We start from the raw sequence: 19,335 nt of genomic DNA, 5'->3' as shown, positions 1-19,335 counted from the left end.
CAGCATAGTGAATTGCTAAAAGGCAAAAAAAAAACTTTTAAGTTCATTAGACCACATTCATTCTGTGTCAGAAACCTATGCTGTGTCAACTATTTAATTTTAGATTTAAAAAGTTTGAAGAAGAAATCTTTAATTGTAAAATTTGTAAAATCTTGACATTTGTTTTGTGTAAAAAAAAACCATGTAATGTCAAAAATTTGATCACAATCCAAATTCAGAGCTGTATCACGCTAGAATGTTTTGTCCATACTTGCCCCAACTGTTCAGTGTTCGACCTCTGCGGTCGTATAAAGCTGCGCCCTGCGGAGCACCTGGTTCACGATTGTGACCTACCGAATTAGACTTTTTACCAGATTTGTAATAACATAAGCAACACGACGGGTGCCACATGTGGAGCAGGATCTGCTTACCCTTCAAGAGCACCTGAGATCACCCCCAGTATTTGGTTGGTGTTTTCTGTTTGTCTTTTTATTTTTAGCCATGGCGTTGTTTATTTTTAATCTATGAGTTTGACTGTTCCTCTAGTATCTTTCGTCCCTCTTGAATGGCTTTCAGGAGGTCTCAGATTTGTGCTTTTTCACAGACTTCATTACATCAAATCAGTACAGTGATTTTGCAAAATAAAATTTTCAATGAGGTATTTAGGTAGCAGTGCAATTGTTGAGGTGATGGACTGCTCTTAACAGAACCTAATTACCAATATGATTAATTTAATGTTTGTCATGGGTAAACATACAGGATTTTATTGGAAGATTTGGCAGGTTGACAGGCTAATAGTTAAGTTTGGAGCCTGTAATTCAGTGGTTGTCGTTGATTGCTGTGTAGCATGTTGTTGCTTATTCATTATTTTGTACATAAATTAGGCAGTTAGTTTTCTTGTATGGATTATTTGGCCTATAGTTGTTTATTTCTATGGTATTTGGTCTCTTGTGGAAAGTTGTCTCGTTAGATATATACCACGTCTCCGTATTTTAAATTTTTAATATATGTTGTTAGGTTCTCATATGATGTCTTTATTTTGCCTCCATTTTCACATGGATAAAGATATAAATTGATATATATTTTTTGTCTTGGAATTTTTCCAGGTCAATAATTCAATATGCTGTTCATATATTCAAACTGAATTACATTTTTGATTCAAATGACCTTTCGTACACCACTATGGCAACTACAGTTTTCTTAATACTTGGGGTAGAAATTACCCCTCAAGGACCACTCTCTGCACAGGGAAAACATCGTATTATTCAATGCAATCAGTCCAAAGGTTAAGGAAAAGATAAAGAAATCATTAAACTGATTTTTTTTCCAAGGAGTCAAAACTTCAGTCAGTTATTGATATTATCGCATCTCAAATAAATTATGACTTTATGATTGGTTTGATGACTTCACGTAGTAATCCCCTATGAATCCATATGAGCAAAATTTAATATGGGGTTCATGATATCATGTTTACTATTAATTGTGATATCATTGATTAATGTTTTTTTTTTTATTTCATTGCTAATTTTTATACATAACATAACAGGAAAAGTCCTGTTTGCGATACTTCGTTATAGAGTTCTCTACTGACCTCAAGTGAATCCATAGACGATAAAGTCTTTGTCCTCACCCCATATAGATTTTGCTTACCCTCTATGGATATGTAGGGGGTGAGTAGCAAACCATATAACTTGTAACAGATGGTTAGATACTAACCCAGCAATCAGCTCAAATTTTTACCACATTCATAGATTGAATATTGCTTTGCTTTATAAAAAAAAATGGCCAACGTAGATACAAGTATCTTGTCTTAGGGAGGGATAAATCCTACTTTGTAAAGAACCACTCTGATTTAAACAAAAAATTCTCTGAAACTGATATTATCAAGATGCTTGATTTCTTGATTGACAACATATTTGTTACGTTCGGAGGACATGTTTTTCAACAGACTGTCGTCATTCCAATGGGAACAAACTGTGCCCCTCTACTTGCCGACTTGTTTCTTTATTATTATGAGGCTGACTTCATGCAGGAACTTCTTAGGAAGAAAGATAAGAAGTTAGCAATATCCTTTAACTCTACTTTCCACTATATAGATGATGTTCTTTCACTAAATAATTCAAAATTTGGTGACTATGTGGAACGCATCTATCCCATCGAGCTAGAGATAAAGGATACTACAGATACAGTTAAGTCGGCCTCATATCTTGACTTACATCTAGAAATTGACAATGAGGGTCGGTTGAAAACAAAACGTTACAACAAAAGAGATGATTTCAGCTTTCCAATTGTGAACTTTCCATTTCTAAGTAGCAACATTCCAGCAGCACCTGCATACGGGGTATATATCTCCCAATTGATACGATATTCCCGTGCTTGCATTTCCTATCATGATTTTCTTGATAGAGGGTTGCTGCTCACAAGGAAGCTATTAAACCAAGAGTTCCAAATGGTGAAGTTGATATCATTCCTTCGTAAATTTTATGGACGCCATCACGAGTTGGTTGACCGTTATGGAATAACCGTTTCACAAATGATATCGGATATGTTCCTTACGTCGTAACTACAATCCCCTTCCCTTTCATGAATGTGACCTACCAAATTAGACTATTTACCAGATTTGTTATCACATAAGCAACACGACGGGTGCCACATGTGGAGCAGGATCTGCTTACCCTTCCGGAGCACCTGAGATCACCCCTAGTTTTTTGGGGGGTTCGTGTTGTTTATTCTTTAGTTTTCTATGTTGTGTCATGTGTGCTGTTTTTTGTTTGTCTTTTTCATTTTTAGCCATGGCGTTGTCAGTTTGTTTTAGATTTATGAGTTTGACTGTCCCTTTGGTATCTTTCGTCCCTCTTTTGAATGATAGAATTAATTCTCAAACTCATAGTGTATGACAATGACAATAGTTATCAAAGGTACCAGGATTATAATTTAGTACGCCAGACGCGCGTTTCGTCTTTATAAGACTCATCAGTGACGGTCATATCAAAATATTATAAAGCCAAACAAGAACAAAGTTGAAGAGCATTGAGGATCAAAAATTCCAAAAAGTTGTGCCAAATACGGCTAAGGTTATCTATGCCTGGGATAAGAAAATCCTTAGTTTTTCGAAAAATTAAAATTTTTGTAAACAGGCAAAACTCTCCACCAGAGAAGCTAACAACCAATGAGCAAAACTCAGTCATATCCCATGTAAGTTATAAATGATCCCTTAACAACAAATGAAAAACAATTCAAACAGAAAACAAACCATCCCTGGCATTCAAATATTTAAGTTTGAGCAGTTCTGAAGAAGTTTTTGTGAAGTCTTTGGGAATCATAGAAGGTAGCATACTCTAGCAACATTATGAATTGCAGCATTCCTCTCCATAAAAGTCGATCGTTAAACATATGCAGATTGACAGAATGGTAAGCATTGTGTATTGTATTTTTGAATAAAAGGGTAAGTATCATGTAGGCCTATTAAAAGGTGGCAGGATAATTAGTTTAATGTCAACTACATTGAGCAACCCATCTCAAAGTAATGAAAGAAATGATATTACATGCACTATGTAAGTATTTTTAAATGCATGTTCTATCTTCAGAGTAAATTTTGAAGACGAATAAACAATTTAAAGTATTTATGTTGAAAAGTGCAGAAATATAAACATACATTTAGAAAAAATAAAGTAAAGTACAAATTTTAATAGACTTTTAAGACAAAAAAGTCCAAAATAACAACATCAACAAGAAAAAAATCAACATGGAAAGCCTAAACTGATTGTGATCCAGTCATTTTTATATGTGAAACTTTAAAATTCCATTGTTAAGCAGTAATGATATATGATCTGTATGATTTGAAGTCTTTTATTTGTTTTATTCAGATCTGTTCTACCTATCATTAAACATAGATGGTTGTAGCATTAATAAATATTTAATTTGAATCATAAAATGAAAAGAACTTTAATACATTTTATATAAGATGAACCATCACTGAATAATTATAATTCCAAACATAAAACAGAAATAAAACAGAAATTGTTTTATTCATAATTATTTCTTTAGTATTAGCTTAAAATTGCATGAATCTACACATTCTAAATTTTTGGTTAAGTTTACTTTTACTGGTTTCAATATACATGTACAAATGTATAATAAAATAGGGGGGGAATGTCATAACCTAGTTGTGTCTTGAATGCAGGAAAATTTCTACAGAGCTTTTCTCAATTATAGCAATTCATATATTAGACTGCTTAAGTACTGGATTTTTAAACAGTTATAACAGTTAAAATGCAATTCACATGAAATTCTGGATAACTAACTTCACCTCGTTTTGTATAGCGTTAAATACAGATATCCTTTTACCACTGTTGGTACCCGACATAAAACTTGAACCAAATCATCTCTCTAAATTAACACAGGGTTCTCACTAGGAATTTTTGTGGTGAGTCCTGGGACTCATCGTTTTTTGAAATTTTGAGTCCCAGTGAGTCCATAGTAAAGTAAATTTAAACTTTACAAACTGAGCCCAAAACTGTATCCAGAACTCCTAATTGCTTACACAAATTACTATTTATCATCAATAAATATATAAATATAACCTATGTTTGTACTTATTTTTTTCTATGCCATTCTAATCTAGCGTATAATTTTAAGATCAAGAATAAAACTTTAAAATATACCCATAATTATTATCAATACATATCATACTACATATACTTTGTTAATACACTTGCTCTAAACACTCATAATTTATGAATATGAAGACCATCAGTCATACAATACAGACTAATGTTATTATGATATTTATGGCATTGTAAATTCTTTGAGGAGAAAAAATAATGCACAAGAAACATAAGTTGTTACCAGTAATATCAACAGAGAATAAACAGAATTTATTTTTACCAATTTAAGAAAAAATGTCTTGAAAACAGCCAACAAGATTTAATACATTTCCAATATTTTAAGAATCCCTGCCAAACAAAATTGCATAACTGACTGCATTAAAAACATTTGAACCAAATGATGACTATTTTCATATGTATCTTAAAGTAAATCCAATTAACAGAGATAAGCATAAAATTTGAATTGTTAACTGAAAACCCTATAAGTGTATGCCAAACATTATAAGTACAAGTCTCTGTACAAAAATTTGAAGAAAGATTTCTTCATGTTTCCTTATGATGTACTTATCTCTATATGCATTAATTGTTCTAAACTTTTTTTTAATCATCACACATTGTAATAATGTATACACTAAGTTATTCCTTAACAACATAATGTATGTCTAAAAGAATAAAAGTGTTATAATTTCCTACATACTTACACAAAGTAATAATTTATTACATAAAGTATGTTTATGGTTCAAAGTAATTATTTTCTCCACATTGTAATACATCAACAATCACCAACCCAAAATAAACACTGCAGAAATAATATACATAATCTAAATATTAACCCTACTGTTATAATTTATTCATGGGACTTGGAATGTTTCAAAAATTTACTTCTTAATTTTAATATAATAAATTATTCACTCATCATACCATTAGATACAAGGGCTGAAGCAGTCGAGTGTTATAAGACTGGAACATGTCTACAAGTAGGAACACTTGTATTGTGGACACAACTTTTGTTATGATGGACACCTATTACACTCTATTTCCAGATAACTATTTGTCATGTGTAAGCTTCAGTTTAATGATATGAAAATTACAAGTTATTATAAGTAAAGTCATCCTCAATTCTAATTTAAAACATTAGAATATATTTGCTGCCTTTAAAATGTATTTTTCTAAAGAGTAGTACTATTTATCTGATCAATTTAATCTAATTTTATCTATTTCTTGTCATTATAAAAACTAGATAATTTCAATAGCTCGAATGACAAATCAAAATAATATTTTGGATTGCTATAGTGTACAAGAAAGACGAAAGATATCTGCTGATGGCTACAATGTCAAATGTCCAATAATTTTATTGTTTAATTTACCTAGTTTCTAATAAAAACCCACTTGAGTAACTCTAAACATAACGAATAAAAACATTTGAATTACAGTGTGAACAAACCTTTTTGTGATATTTAGGCATCAATTTATTCATCAATTTTGACTAAATTTCTCAATTTTTGTATAACGTGTAACATTCATTGAAAATCAAAAAAATAATTATATTGATATATAAATTCAATAATCAATTGCTTTTGCGTAGATCTAATAATAATCTGTAATGATTTTTTCAGAAATAATTTACATATTTACCATAATTGTCATAAAATTCAATCAAAAACTACATACTTTTTTCAGAACAAAACAGTTTACAACCTGTAAACTTAAAAGCCGTTTACATCATCAGCAAAACCTTAATAGCATATATGACAATTCAAATAAAAAACAATTATGCATAACGTTACAATGTTAAATTTCGTTAGAATGACTGAAGGAAAATATTCACCACCTTTTCTCAAGGGGTTCAACATTTCACAGTAAACAACATAAATAATTTAAAACCATGCATACGTTATGATATATATGACTTTTGATTCTAAATTCAAATAATGCAATTGAAACTGTGAGAGATGAATAAATTATATGCAATCGAATGAAATAAACACTAAATAATCTCCCACTTGAAACAACATTCATGACACTGATACCTTCTACATGATACACAGACATACAATTACTAAGGATAAAAACTCTTTACTTGTTTTTTTTTTCAACAAAATACTTATTTTTGAATGACACATACAATAAAAGTGTGTAACTCTTTTGATAATTTTCCAGCAATAATATAAGACTTTTCTTTGTTTTTTTTTAAATGATTATACACCTGCAAAGTTACAACCCATATAAACAATGTCAATGAAAAATTTGTTTCAAATACAAGTCATTACTGCTTTAATTTTCAAAATATCAATGAAAATTTATAAAAAATATATGCACTTACTTTCCTCTCTCTCACACCCTGATGCCATATGATATAATACTCTAAACAAAAAAATAATCTGTCATCTCCATTTTAAAAAAAATTAAAACAAACAGAATTATTAGTAGAGTTGGAATTGCTGATATCATGTTTTATGGCAAGTGCTGTAAAGCTGTCCTACATAAATAAAAATGGCAGATATAAAATACATGAAGGTGGGTTTTTTCTTGTTTATATTAAATTAATAGTGCTTATTCATTAGCAAACATTACTTGATTTCCTGTTTACATATATGATGTTTCAACACTGTTCAAAAAATAATTTGTAGAAAAGACAAGAGTGCACACGCTGAAATGTCTCGCCTTCTATACTAATCATTGATATTATGTTGATAGTCCTAAGTCACATAAACTTAACATTAACCAAGATAACTAAACAAAGACCAATGAACCTTGAAAATGAGGTCAAGGTCAGATGAACCATGCCAGGCAGACATGTTCAGCTAACAATGCTTCTATACAACATATATAGTTGACCTATTACTTATAGTTTAAGAAAAATAGACCAAAACACAAAAACTTAACACTAAGCAATGAACCGTGAAAATGAGGTCACGGTCAAATAAAACCTGCGCGACTGACATAAAGATCATAAAATATTTCCATACACCAAATATAGATGACCTATGGCATATAGTATTAGATAAAAAGACCAAAACTCAAAAACTTAACTTTGACCACTGAACCATGAAAATCAGGTCAAGGTCACATGGCATCTGCCCGCTAGATAGGTACACCTTACAATCATTCCATACAACAAATATAGTAGACCTATTGCATATAGTATGAGAAAAACAGACCAAAACACAAAAATTTAACTAAAACCACTGAACCATGAAAATGAGGTCAAGGTCAGATGACACCTGCCAGTTGGACATGTACACGTTACAGTCCTTCCATACACCGAATATACTAGCCCTATTGCTTGTAGTATCTGAGATATGGACTTGACCACCAAAACTTAACCTTGTTCACTGATCCATGAAATGAGGTCGAGGTCAAGTGAAAACTGTCTGACAGACATGAGGACCTTTCAAGGTATGCACATATCAAATATAGTTATCCTATTACTTATAATAAGAGAGAATTCAACATTACAAAAAATCTGAACTTTTTTTTCAAGTGGTCACTGAACCATGAAAATGAGGTCAAGGATATTGGACATGTGACTTACGGAAACTTCGTAACATGAGGCATCTATATACAAAGTATGAAGCATCCAGGTCTTCCACCTTCTAAAATATAAAGCTTTTAAGAAGTTAGCTAACACCGCCGCCGCCGCCGTAGCCGCCGCCGCCGTAGCCGCCGCCGCCGTAGCCGCCGCCGTATCACTATCCCTATGTCGAGCTTTCTGCAACAAAAGTTGCAGGCTCGACAAAAAATGAGGAATTTATCTATACAAAGAATAATGTTTTATTTATATGCACAGCGTTTCAGCTAAAGGGAGCATTTGTTGGTCACAATACAAACAGATAATTAGTGATTGAAATTTAATCATTTGTAGACATACACTAAAAATAATCATGAGCAATCACTCGTCAAGTGTAAAATGAGATGCACAATACTGAAATGTCAATGTTAACTGGTTCTTAAAATAAAAATAGACACATAAGAGACAGAAAAGTGCCATTTTTATAAAATACACTGTACAACACATCTTCAAAACTTAAATGTTTTTACTTTCAAGTAATAAATGGTTGCTACTATAATATCATGTTGGAAAATGGCCTACACTTTATGCAGCAGGATACACTAGCAGCAAGTAGACATCAGGGAAGTTGAGCATGAGTAAATAATGTAGACCTGGACAAAGTATTGTTTAAAGCTGTAAAACATGCAATAATTTGCTGGAAAATACATACAATCTTAAAAATTGATATAGCTACAGCAATGCTTTGATGATTCTGGTTCAAAATTGTTTTCTTGGGAAATTCAATTGAACAATAGCATTGAAATCTGACTTGAAATATAAGTAATTACTTTAGGCATGTGTCCTTTTTAGTCCCTTAGACCCCTTTATTTCTTTAAACCAATACTGGTCTGGTGAGGTTTTGTCCAAGCAATGGAATACACAGAATTAATACTGGACTGAAGATTTATATACACATGTAGGGTCAACCATATATACATGGTCATCTAAATAACGTATACACATGTGGGGTCATCTAACCATTGTATACACATGTAGGGTCAACCATAATATAAACATGTAGGGTCATCTAAAAATTGTATACACATGTGGGTCATCTAACCATTGAAGAATATATATGTAGGGTCAACAAGTGGATACAAATATGGGACATCTAACCATTAAAGAATATACATGTAGGGTCAACAAGTGTATACACATATGGGTCATCGAACCACTGAATACAAATTTAGGGTCAACCATCGCATATACATGTATGGTCATCTGAACGTTGTATACACATGTAGGGGAATCTAACCAACTTGGGACTACTTAAAAGAAGAAACCTGTAAGCAAGATAAGGTAATAAAAGTCACAGGAAACAACATGAGAAAACAACCGTCTATGTCTTTATCTGGGGACATAAAACAACAACAATTTACAGGGGACAAATTCTAGTTTCTGCCCCTATTTAACTTATAGGGTCCTGTGTTTTTAAGTGCATGCTGGGTACTTATATGCCAATTAACAATCAATGGTTATTTCTGGTTCAGAACTTTGTTTTAACAAAACGGCAGACCCAATGCATTTTTCTTTCAAATGTTGAAAGTCGCTAAAAATAATCTAAAGCAAATTGTTCTTAAAATCTGGAAACTTATAAATAATTTTTACATGGAATTCTTAAATATTAACTTAAACAGGTCATAAACATATGTGATAAATACACAGTACATGTATGCATTATCAATACGTCAACATAACTCATCATATCTGCACCAAAGCAATAAAAACAGTCACATGACTTATCATATGGTCTCAGACACCTGCAGATTCCAAACTTCACTGGAATAACACATCGGACTGCAGTCTTGTTAAACATGAAAATATGCCACAGTCTTAAAAGGAGACAAGTATGCTAGGTGTGTAGACTGGCCGATGCTGTTGGTCTGTGTGGTGATTGAGAATGGTCCTCCTTATTCATTGCTAATTTCTTCATCTGTCTAATCACAGCTGTTGCATTAAAGGCTTGCTGTAACAAAGAAAATCAAAGCCTTAAAGGCTGTAAAAGCAATTGCTGCCATGTTAATGTTTGGGGACTTTTATTTTTCATCCACATATATACAAGAATTAAACCTGACATGAGTGTTGTCTAGTTAAAAGTAAGAAGGTTTTAACTTTATATAAATAAAAGACTTTAGCAGAAAGTCATTTTTAATATGTTTTATATTTCACAAGGAGACAACACGTTTACCAGGCTAAAGTTGGGGTCAAATATACATGTGCTGAAACATATAACTCAAAAAGAAATCATCATGGATTATCCCCTGGTAGTGTTTGTAACTTCCTTGGCAATAATTTCCTTTATTGATTTAATTTTAACAATTTTCATTATTAATTTATATTTAACCATTAACACAAATGATTAAGTTAAAACATTTCAACTTTCCAGACGCAAATGTTAAAAAACGGGAAAGAAATAAAATATCTTACAAGACATAAACATGTAAAGAATAAATGTATATTTCCGCTTAATAAAAATATTTTCATAATGTTACTTTGTCATCATTTTTAAAACTAAGTTCCAAACATTATTGCTCAGTTGATATGTGTCCTTCTGATGCGGTACGAGCACAGGCACTTGTTTCTATCCATAGGCAGGTCGATTATCCATATAAATAGTTTTATATGGGTAGTCGACCTTCCTATGGATAGAAACAAGTGCATGTGGGTACGAGATAACTACAATTCTCATGCAATCCCGAAAAGGGGGGTCATCACAGACAACTTGACATGACATTAAATCGTTATCACTGAACTAGTATATATATTGTATAGGGGCCAGCTGAAGGACGCCTCCGGGTGCGGGAATTTTTCGCTGCATTGAAGACCTGTTGGTGACCTTAATTCTGCTGTTGTATGTTTTTCTATGGTCGGGTTGTTGTCTTTTTGACAAATTCCCCATTTCCATTCTCAATTTTATTATACGAACAAGAACAAACAGCTCTACGTTGCTTTGATATTTATCAATTTTCAGGAAACATTGCGAAAAATGATCTTCAATATTTCGAAAACATGTGAAATAAAATTGCTAACACGGTGGACCGTCGAGTGTCAACAAACGTAGTAGACTTGTTCACTGAAAAGACGAGGATAATGGTTTCATCTGACATTTGTTATGCAAACCCAGTTTTGATCATGATATTTAAAAAGACGTTCTTTTTTTCAATCTATGTATTAATAAACTAGAAAATTCCAAATTGTAAATATCTCTTCATCTGGACCGACTTGGCATCTACTACGTTTGGACGGGTCCATTTCATTAGTAAGGTGATCGATAAATATTACGGAGTTTTGACAGAAAAGGAAAACGAACTTATTGTTATGTGTTTTCAACAAGGGTTTCGTTCCGCTAAATTATTTGCGCAAATAAAGTTTGTCTATTTTTAGATTACAGGTAATAATTTGACACTACGCATTAACCTGTGTAGTGATTTTGATTTTACGATAAATGTATGAATGAACGATAATTTTTTGAATGAACAAGAGCACCTGACCTCTTAAAGAAACACAAATTAAACATAAAAAACCGTATTTATTAGGAGATAATTCAGTTAAATTTTCAATACTAAATCAACAACTGAAATGAATCCATATTTTGTTGAAACATCGTACGAACGGCGGAAAACGGAATCGCATTTATAAAAATGTACTTTTTTTCACTCGGACTTCTATGTTATTTGATAGTCAAACGGTTGACCCTTTAAATACAAAAATACATCTACAAGAACATATTCTGAAACTTCTTAAATCCACTAACTTTTTTTTAAAGTTTCAAGCTATGTATTGCATTAGAAAACATACATAGGTGTTAAAGAATGACTGACCAGGAGCCTGTTTAACAAAATACTATGGCTTGATCTGGGCGGAGTCTCTGATCTGGGTCACAAAGATGGCCATACGCGAAGGCATAAAAGCAATTGCTTTAAAAATGAAATATTATTACATATTGTCTGTGATATAAATGTAGTTCTTTAAGAAAAAGAGTTTCAATTATTAAATTGTTTGATCTCAAAGTTCAGAGAATACATAAAGCTTAAAATAATGAAATTGGTTATTTAAAACATTCTAAATATGTAACTTTAATCTTCTGTATCCCAAAAAAGGGCATCTTATTCAAAACCTAATTAGAAAATAAATGAGGAATGTGTCCCCATGGACACAGATAATGCCCCCGCTTGCATATCACATAAAGGAGGTCCGCTAAGGGCAGATTTTGGCCTCAAATTTCAAGTTCATCTGACGAAAGATTTTAGACACTTTTTAAACACTTAAGGTGGTACCCAACACTTTCACTAAAATTAATTTGGCTCGTTTACTTTTCATAAAATTTTGACAAAGTATTTACTTTGACCCTTTAACAAAAATACAAAGATTTCAAAAATTTTGAACCAACCATTTTATCAGAAAAATTTCACTGGTTATATAGCAGTTTGACAAACACCAATTGTGATTACTAAACAACACAACGTAATTAAAAGGTTTAGCTGACTTTACACAGTTATCTCCCTGTAGTGTTAGGTACCACCTTTGGTGTCTATTTTATTTGATTCAATAAGTACATGTAAAAGATTTTGACTGATTTACTCATTAAAAACGCACAGATTCTAGCTTAAATATGAAAAATCTATCAAATATGCCAAAAATTGTCACTTTTCAGATGGTTTTTGTCAAATATGAAAGTGGCTGCATCCGTGTTCATCCTCAACCTTTATATGTGTTATGTATTATCATCAAATACAACTTACATTTCAATATTAAGAATGAACATGGATATGCGAATGCGGCCACTTTCATTTAAGTATAAGTTATAAAATATAACTAAAATGCTAAAAGTGTGAAGATTTCAGTAATTAAGCATGACTCAATGATGCTAGTACCCGATATATGTGCATTGTATTGTCAAACACAGCCCATATTTATTTAGAAGAAGCCTTCTAATGTCCAATTAATAACTAAAGTATACATTTTAACAATTTTGTAAAACTGCTATATTTTGGGCCAAAAACCTACTCCTTTATAAAGGGACATAACTGAAGAACGGTAAAAGTGATACTACCCTAATTTGTTCATAATCTCAGTGATGTGGTTGTAAGTTTATGTGTATACATTTCATAACATTTGGTTATGGCAAACTTAAGTTAGAGAATGGAAACGAAAAATTCAGTATTTTTTCCATTTGTAAATGGGCATAAGTAGAACAGTTAAAGTGACAACACCAAAATTCAAACCTGATCTGTATTTTTCAGTAATAAGCATTCTGCATCAGTTTTATAACATTCAATTGAGGCAAACTGAAGTTAGAGAACGGAAACATTTAGCAATTTTTCAATTTGTAAAGGGGCATAATTCTAGAATGGCTGATGTGGCACCATTAAAATTCAAATTTTATCTGTGTTTTGTGATTATTAGCATTTTTGTATAAGTTTAATAACATTTGGTTTAGGCAAACTAAAGTCAGAGAACAGAAACCAACTTCACTCCAACAGGGGGAATAAAAAATATTGAAAAAAATTCTTTCCTAAGTTTGCTATCTCATTAATCTATATCTCACATCTCCTTTTAATCATATTTACCTTCCACTTGGTCTTTGCAAAATTCTTCTTAATATTTTCACTAACAGTAGCATGGATATCTTTGTCTAAGGCTGTATTTCCAGATATCCTGAAATGTAAAATAACTATAGAATAAACAAGATATTTTTGTCTAAGCTGATAAGAATAATTTCCTGATTAATCGTGATAATATGAATGTCTTTGGTTGAACCATATTTTAGTAAAGATAACCCTGGAAACAGAAGGCCTCCACATCTTTGTAGAGGTGAAACAAAAACAAACATGTTATACATACCATGGAAATGCTATAGCTGACTTGCAAGTAAATCTCTTCTTAGCATCCTTACACATTAAATTTCTTATAAATTCTTTTGCTGAAAAATAAAACAAACATATATGTTGGTATTGGCAAAAGCAGTGAAGTTTTGTCAAACAATAGACCCCCTCACAGTTCGTTTGGTCATATTGAATAGGGGTAGATTTTCATAATGTGGGTAAAAATGGTCTGAAAAATACGGGAAAACATCATTTAAACAGAGCAGTTGCTTGGAAACATGCATAGGATTACCCATATCATCATATCATTTCCACCTTTTTCAAAAAAATCTGCCCCTATTCAATATGGCCGAACTAACCATTAAGGGGTCTATTATCCCAGTCATAAGATGAGGTAAATCATGTATAAAAGGCATATAAAAAAAAATGTGTCATTGCTTCTTTAGAAGTCAACAATTTGTTTAGATTTCTGAACAATCAAAGATCTTTTTATCTAAATAATGACAAATTAAGCATTACAAGATCATTTGAATTGGTATAAATCATTGAATTCTATATGCAAAGTTTATACTGTCAGGTTTTCAGTGGTGGATCCAGAACTTTTTGTAAGGGGCCCACTGACTGACATAAAGGGAGCCAGCTCCAGTCATGCTTCAGTGATTCCCTATATAATCAACCAAATTTTCCTACAAAAGGGGGCCGGGATTTTATGAGAGAACATTCTTTATCAAACTGTTTCTCAAAGTTGTTTTTTGGGTTTTTTTTCTCATATGGTGCTTTGTTCATATACAGTATACTATATTATAGTCATTTTGGCAGCCATCCTGGATCTAATTGGTCATAAACAATGTTAGAATTACTCAAGTCTGTGAATCATTTTTGAAGATGTAATCATTCATGCATAAAAGCAATTAAATCTGTGAAATTATTTCCAAGATGCAGCTTTAAACATGCATTTTCATATATTGTCTCATGTTAAATGTGGCTCAGTTTTGTGGTCATTTGTGAACTTTAAGCAGCAGAAAATTAACAACTAATTAACAAAATGCATGATACCTGTCATAACTGTATATTTATTCCTCTCCTGACTTCAAAAACAAGCTTGTACTATGATATTTCAACTAGTAGTATGTTAAACCATTTTGAATTTCAAAAAATGGGAGGAAGTCTCAAATGGCAAGGTTGCAATATTTGTGACTAATTGATTTAGAATGTTTACAATATAGTTGCAATTTTGTCCAACAGGGCCAAAAAGCTCCAAAATAATAAATTCTAAGGATCATTAAAACATAATATTACTCCAATCTATGCAGGTTTTCCAAGAAGAAATTAACATGTGATTTTAAAGTGTCATAGCTTAGTTTGAAGCTTCACATGGATAACACTAGCAAACATTACCATCCCCACCCACCCTCGACTTCACTAATTCGAAAAGAAAAACCATGAAAACAACCTTTTTGGAGAGTTGTCTCATTGGCAATCATACCACATCTTCTTTTTTATATTTGTCTGAAAATGACAAACTCACCATGCACAAATTAGAAACATCTTTGAATATGCAACAATTTCAGGTAAACTTCATTTTTTATTAGTAAATGGCATAACAAACTGTGTATAGTTCAATCCTGCACACAACTGATGACTTACATATATTGCTTGAAATCTGCTTGAGAATAAACATACCAGTATATAAAAGAGACAAGTACAGTTATATTTATCTTAACAGAAACTTGAGGTAAAACGTTTAGTAAGAGAAAATATAAATATGAAATTAGATATTTTTGCACAATACAACAACTGGATAGTATGAAACATCAATCACAAATATCCTCTGGGAAAGTCTGGAGAAACTACCTTCATTAATCATCAATAGTGCTTCCATTATCTTATTGAAAGCATTAAAATTGATACATTATTCTTCCCTTTACTATAGATATGCTCGGATTCCTCTAATATAAGGTATATCAAACTCCAATCATTATTTTTTGGAGTAAAACGAAATATGCTTTTATGCCCTATAATATCAGATGAAGAAAGGAGACAGAAAAGTGTCCTGATGTCATATGTGATCAAGTGAATAGATGTGGCTTAGTTGATCATCTACCAAGGATCACTAGCCTGTCAACACTGAGGTTGTGATGTTGATAATGATGATGAATGGCTGCTTAACATCCAGCAGAATATTGATATGCATATTCAGGACATAATAATGTAATATGAATATCAACCTGGCTTTGTACTGGACCGACACAAGTCTGATTTTTAATATCACGAGGTAACAGTCTGCAGGAAAACATGTCACCTTACCCAGATACATTATTCTGACTCACAGCTTACAAGTGCTACATTGGGATATCCTTTACGATGATTTTTAGTTTTTTATTTGTGCCATCTTAACCTAGTTCACCTAAGGTCACCAGTAGGTCGGCAATGCAGTGACGACTATGTTAGTTTTTAACGACCTTGGCTGGCTATACAGCCCTTGCACCGTTAGTAAAGGCAGTGAGAAAATTTTGATAGAAATTTATACCAGATTTTGATATGTCATCCCTGTAAGATAAATCAATGTCTTATTTTTATTTGTGGTATGATAAGCTTGTACGTATGTTTACGATTTTATACCTGATTCTGATGTCTCAGTTTTATTTGTGATAATGTTGTATGTTTACGATTTTATACCTGATTCTGATATGTCATCCCAGTAAGGTGAATCAAATTCATATTCTGCTTTTAATATCTGTTGAAATAGGACTGAATCATTTTCGTCATAAAATGGTGGATACCCACACAATCTGTAAATAAATATGAATAATAAATATAAGCATGTGATCTTATCCTATTAACTATAAATATTCAAAACCTGTAATGTAATTGTTATCTCCTAACATAATCAGCCTTTCATTCATAAATTTCATCATTTCGCTAGTCTTGCAACTCAAGTACTGTAGTGAAGAATAGACAGTAAATAGCATAAGCTCGCAGCTTTTATTTGGGATTATATTTATGTATACTAAAGGATATACACTCGCTGCGAAAGGGTTAACATGATGCTGAGACTGGGTAATGTAATTTAATAAAATTTGATGGCAGTTTGCTATGTTCAAAATCAAAACACAGTAAACATTATGAAAATAAAGATGTAAATGAAAGAGAATGTATTATATGTAACGATATGATTTGAGGAAGAGAAATTAAACCATGTTATAGTATGCTTCTTATATGCAAATGAGCAATATTGTAATAGTGACTGAAGCAATGAAATGTTATTTAGATTTTTATTATTTATCAATATTGGGCAAACCAATTTTGCCATTATGATCAGAAAATAAATGTGACAGTTATGAATTTGTGTCAAACCAATTTCATTTTACTTTAGAAAATCTAAATATGATAAAAATCAATGGGGGGCAAACTTTTATAGCTGACTATGCAGTATGGGCTTTGCTCATTGTTGAAGGCCATACAATGACCTATAGTTATTAATTTCTGTGTCATGTGGTCTCTTGTGGAGAATTGTCTAATTGGCAATCATACCACATCTTCTTTTTTATATTTATTTCACCTTCTTCAGAGAATCTAAATGTGATAATAATCAAAGTGGGGCAAACTTATTTCACCTTCTTTGGGCAATCTAAATGTGATAATAATCAAAGTGGGGCAAACTTATTTCACCTTCATTGGAGAATCTAAATGTGATAATAATCAATGTGAGGCAAACTTATTTCACCTTCTTTGGAGAATCTAAATGTGATAATAATCAATGTGGGGCAAACTTATTTCACCTTCTTTGGAGAATCTAAATGTGATAATAATAAAAGTGGGGCAAACTTATTTCACCTTCTTTGGAGAATCTAAACGTGATAATAATCAATGTGGGGCAAACTTATTTCACATTCTTTGGAGAATCTAAATGTGATAATAATAAAAGTGGGGCAAACTTATTTCACCTTCTTTGGAGAATCTAAACGTGATAATAATCAATGTGGGGCAAACTTATTTCACCTTCTTTGGAGAATCTAAATGTGATAATTAAAAATGTGGGGCAAACCTACGTCATCTTCTTTAGAGAATCTGGATGTGACAATTATCTATGTTGGGAAAACTTTAACTTTCTTCATGGAATTAATGATATAATTATTAATGTGAGGAAAACTAATTTCACATTTCTCAGAGGTTATAAATCTGATACTCATCAATGTTAGGCAAAACAGCTTTACCTTTCTTCAGAAAATCTCATTGCAATAATTATCAAGTTTTTTACATGTTGTAAAATAATATCACTTACAAAACTTCATTCATAAATATTAATCATTTTGTTGTTCATCCTGTTCTATTTCTAACATTAATTTCTATATTACATTATATATAATGATTGACTTATACCTTAATGAGTCCAATTTTACAAAATTTTCTCATCAAAAGCAGAAACTTTTATGGTCGTATAAAAATTAATCTAGATACAAATCTAGGTGAATTTTGTGTAACTGGTCGTTTTGTATAAAATACTGGTAATATCAAAAATACTGGCTCATTTTTTAGATGGCATACTGCAGACTATTAACCCCTTATATTAACACATACTTGTTTAATGTTAAGGTTAAACTGCGATAACCAATAACTACAGATTAACACTTATTGTTTTGATATTAAAACCTGCTAGTTATAAATGTTTGAAGTACTTCATCATTGCTTCAATATTAAAACATTATTGCCTATAACTGCTTACATTAACTTCATTTGAACTTTGGTGAAGAGTTGTCTCATTCACAATAATACCATATCTCCTTATTCATATTTCTATTCATGTTTGTATAGAGTTTCGTATGGAAGTTTGGTTAACCTGTGTTATTAGATTGTGTTTGTTGTCGCCAACATAAGCAGTAAGTCGTATTGTGAAACACAGAGTACTGGTATTATTGAATGGAATACTTCAGACTCGCTAAAAAAAATATTTGTCTAAATCTGCAGATATATCCAGGATCAGCATGGAAGAAGAAGAAACAAGAATGTGTCCATAGTACACGGATGCCCCACTCGCACTATCATTTTCTATGTTTAGTGGACCCTGAAATAGGGGTAAAAACTATAATTTGGCATTTAAATTAGAAAGAGCATATCATAGGAACCATGCATGTATACTAAGTTTCAAGTTGATTGGACTTCAACTTCATCAAAAACTACCTTGACCAAAAACTTTAACCTGAAATTTGCACTATCATTTTCTATGTTCAGTGAACCGTGAAATTGGGGTTAAAACTCTAATTTGGCATTTAAATTAGAAAGATCATATCATAGGGAACATGTATACTAAGTTTCAAGTTGATTGGACTTCAACTTCATCAAAAACTACCTTGACCAAAAACTTTAAACT

General features: G+C 31.8%; 1 protein-coding gene across 1 annotated transcript in view; it reads right to left on the bottom strand.

Moving 5' to 3' along the window:
* Positions 1-3,587: 3,587 nt before the first annotated feature.
* The window catches only part of LOC143048631 (calcium/calmodulin-dependent protein kinase type 1-like), a 59,520-nt gene continuing 43,772 nt past the window's right edge, over positions 3,588-19,335 (bottom strand). Inside the window, exons 7-10 of the mRNA XM_076222422.1 lie at positions 16,644-16,756; positions 13,984-14,062; positions 13,710-13,797; positions 3,588-10,105 (exon numbers count right to left, since the gene is read on the bottom strand). Coding sequence (XP_076078537.1) covers positions 9,992-10,105; positions 13,710-13,797; positions 13,984-14,062; positions 16,644-16,756 — 394 coding nt within the window. The 3' untranslated portion in view covers positions 3,588-9,991. The remainder of the gene's footprint in view (positions 10,106-13,709; positions 13,798-13,983; positions 14,063-16,643; positions 16,757-19,335) is intronic.

The sequence above is a fragment of the Mytilus galloprovincialis genome, chromosome 1, assembly GCF_965363235.1.
Source record: "Mytilus galloprovincialis chromosome 1, xbMytGall1.hap1.1, whole genome shotgun sequence".
NCBI classification, from domain to species: domain Eukaryota; kingdom Metazoa; phylum Mollusca; class Bivalvia; order Mytilida; family Mytilidae; genus Mytilus; species Mytilus galloprovincialis.
This window is presented reverse-complemented; position numbering and strand designations above follow the sequence as displayed.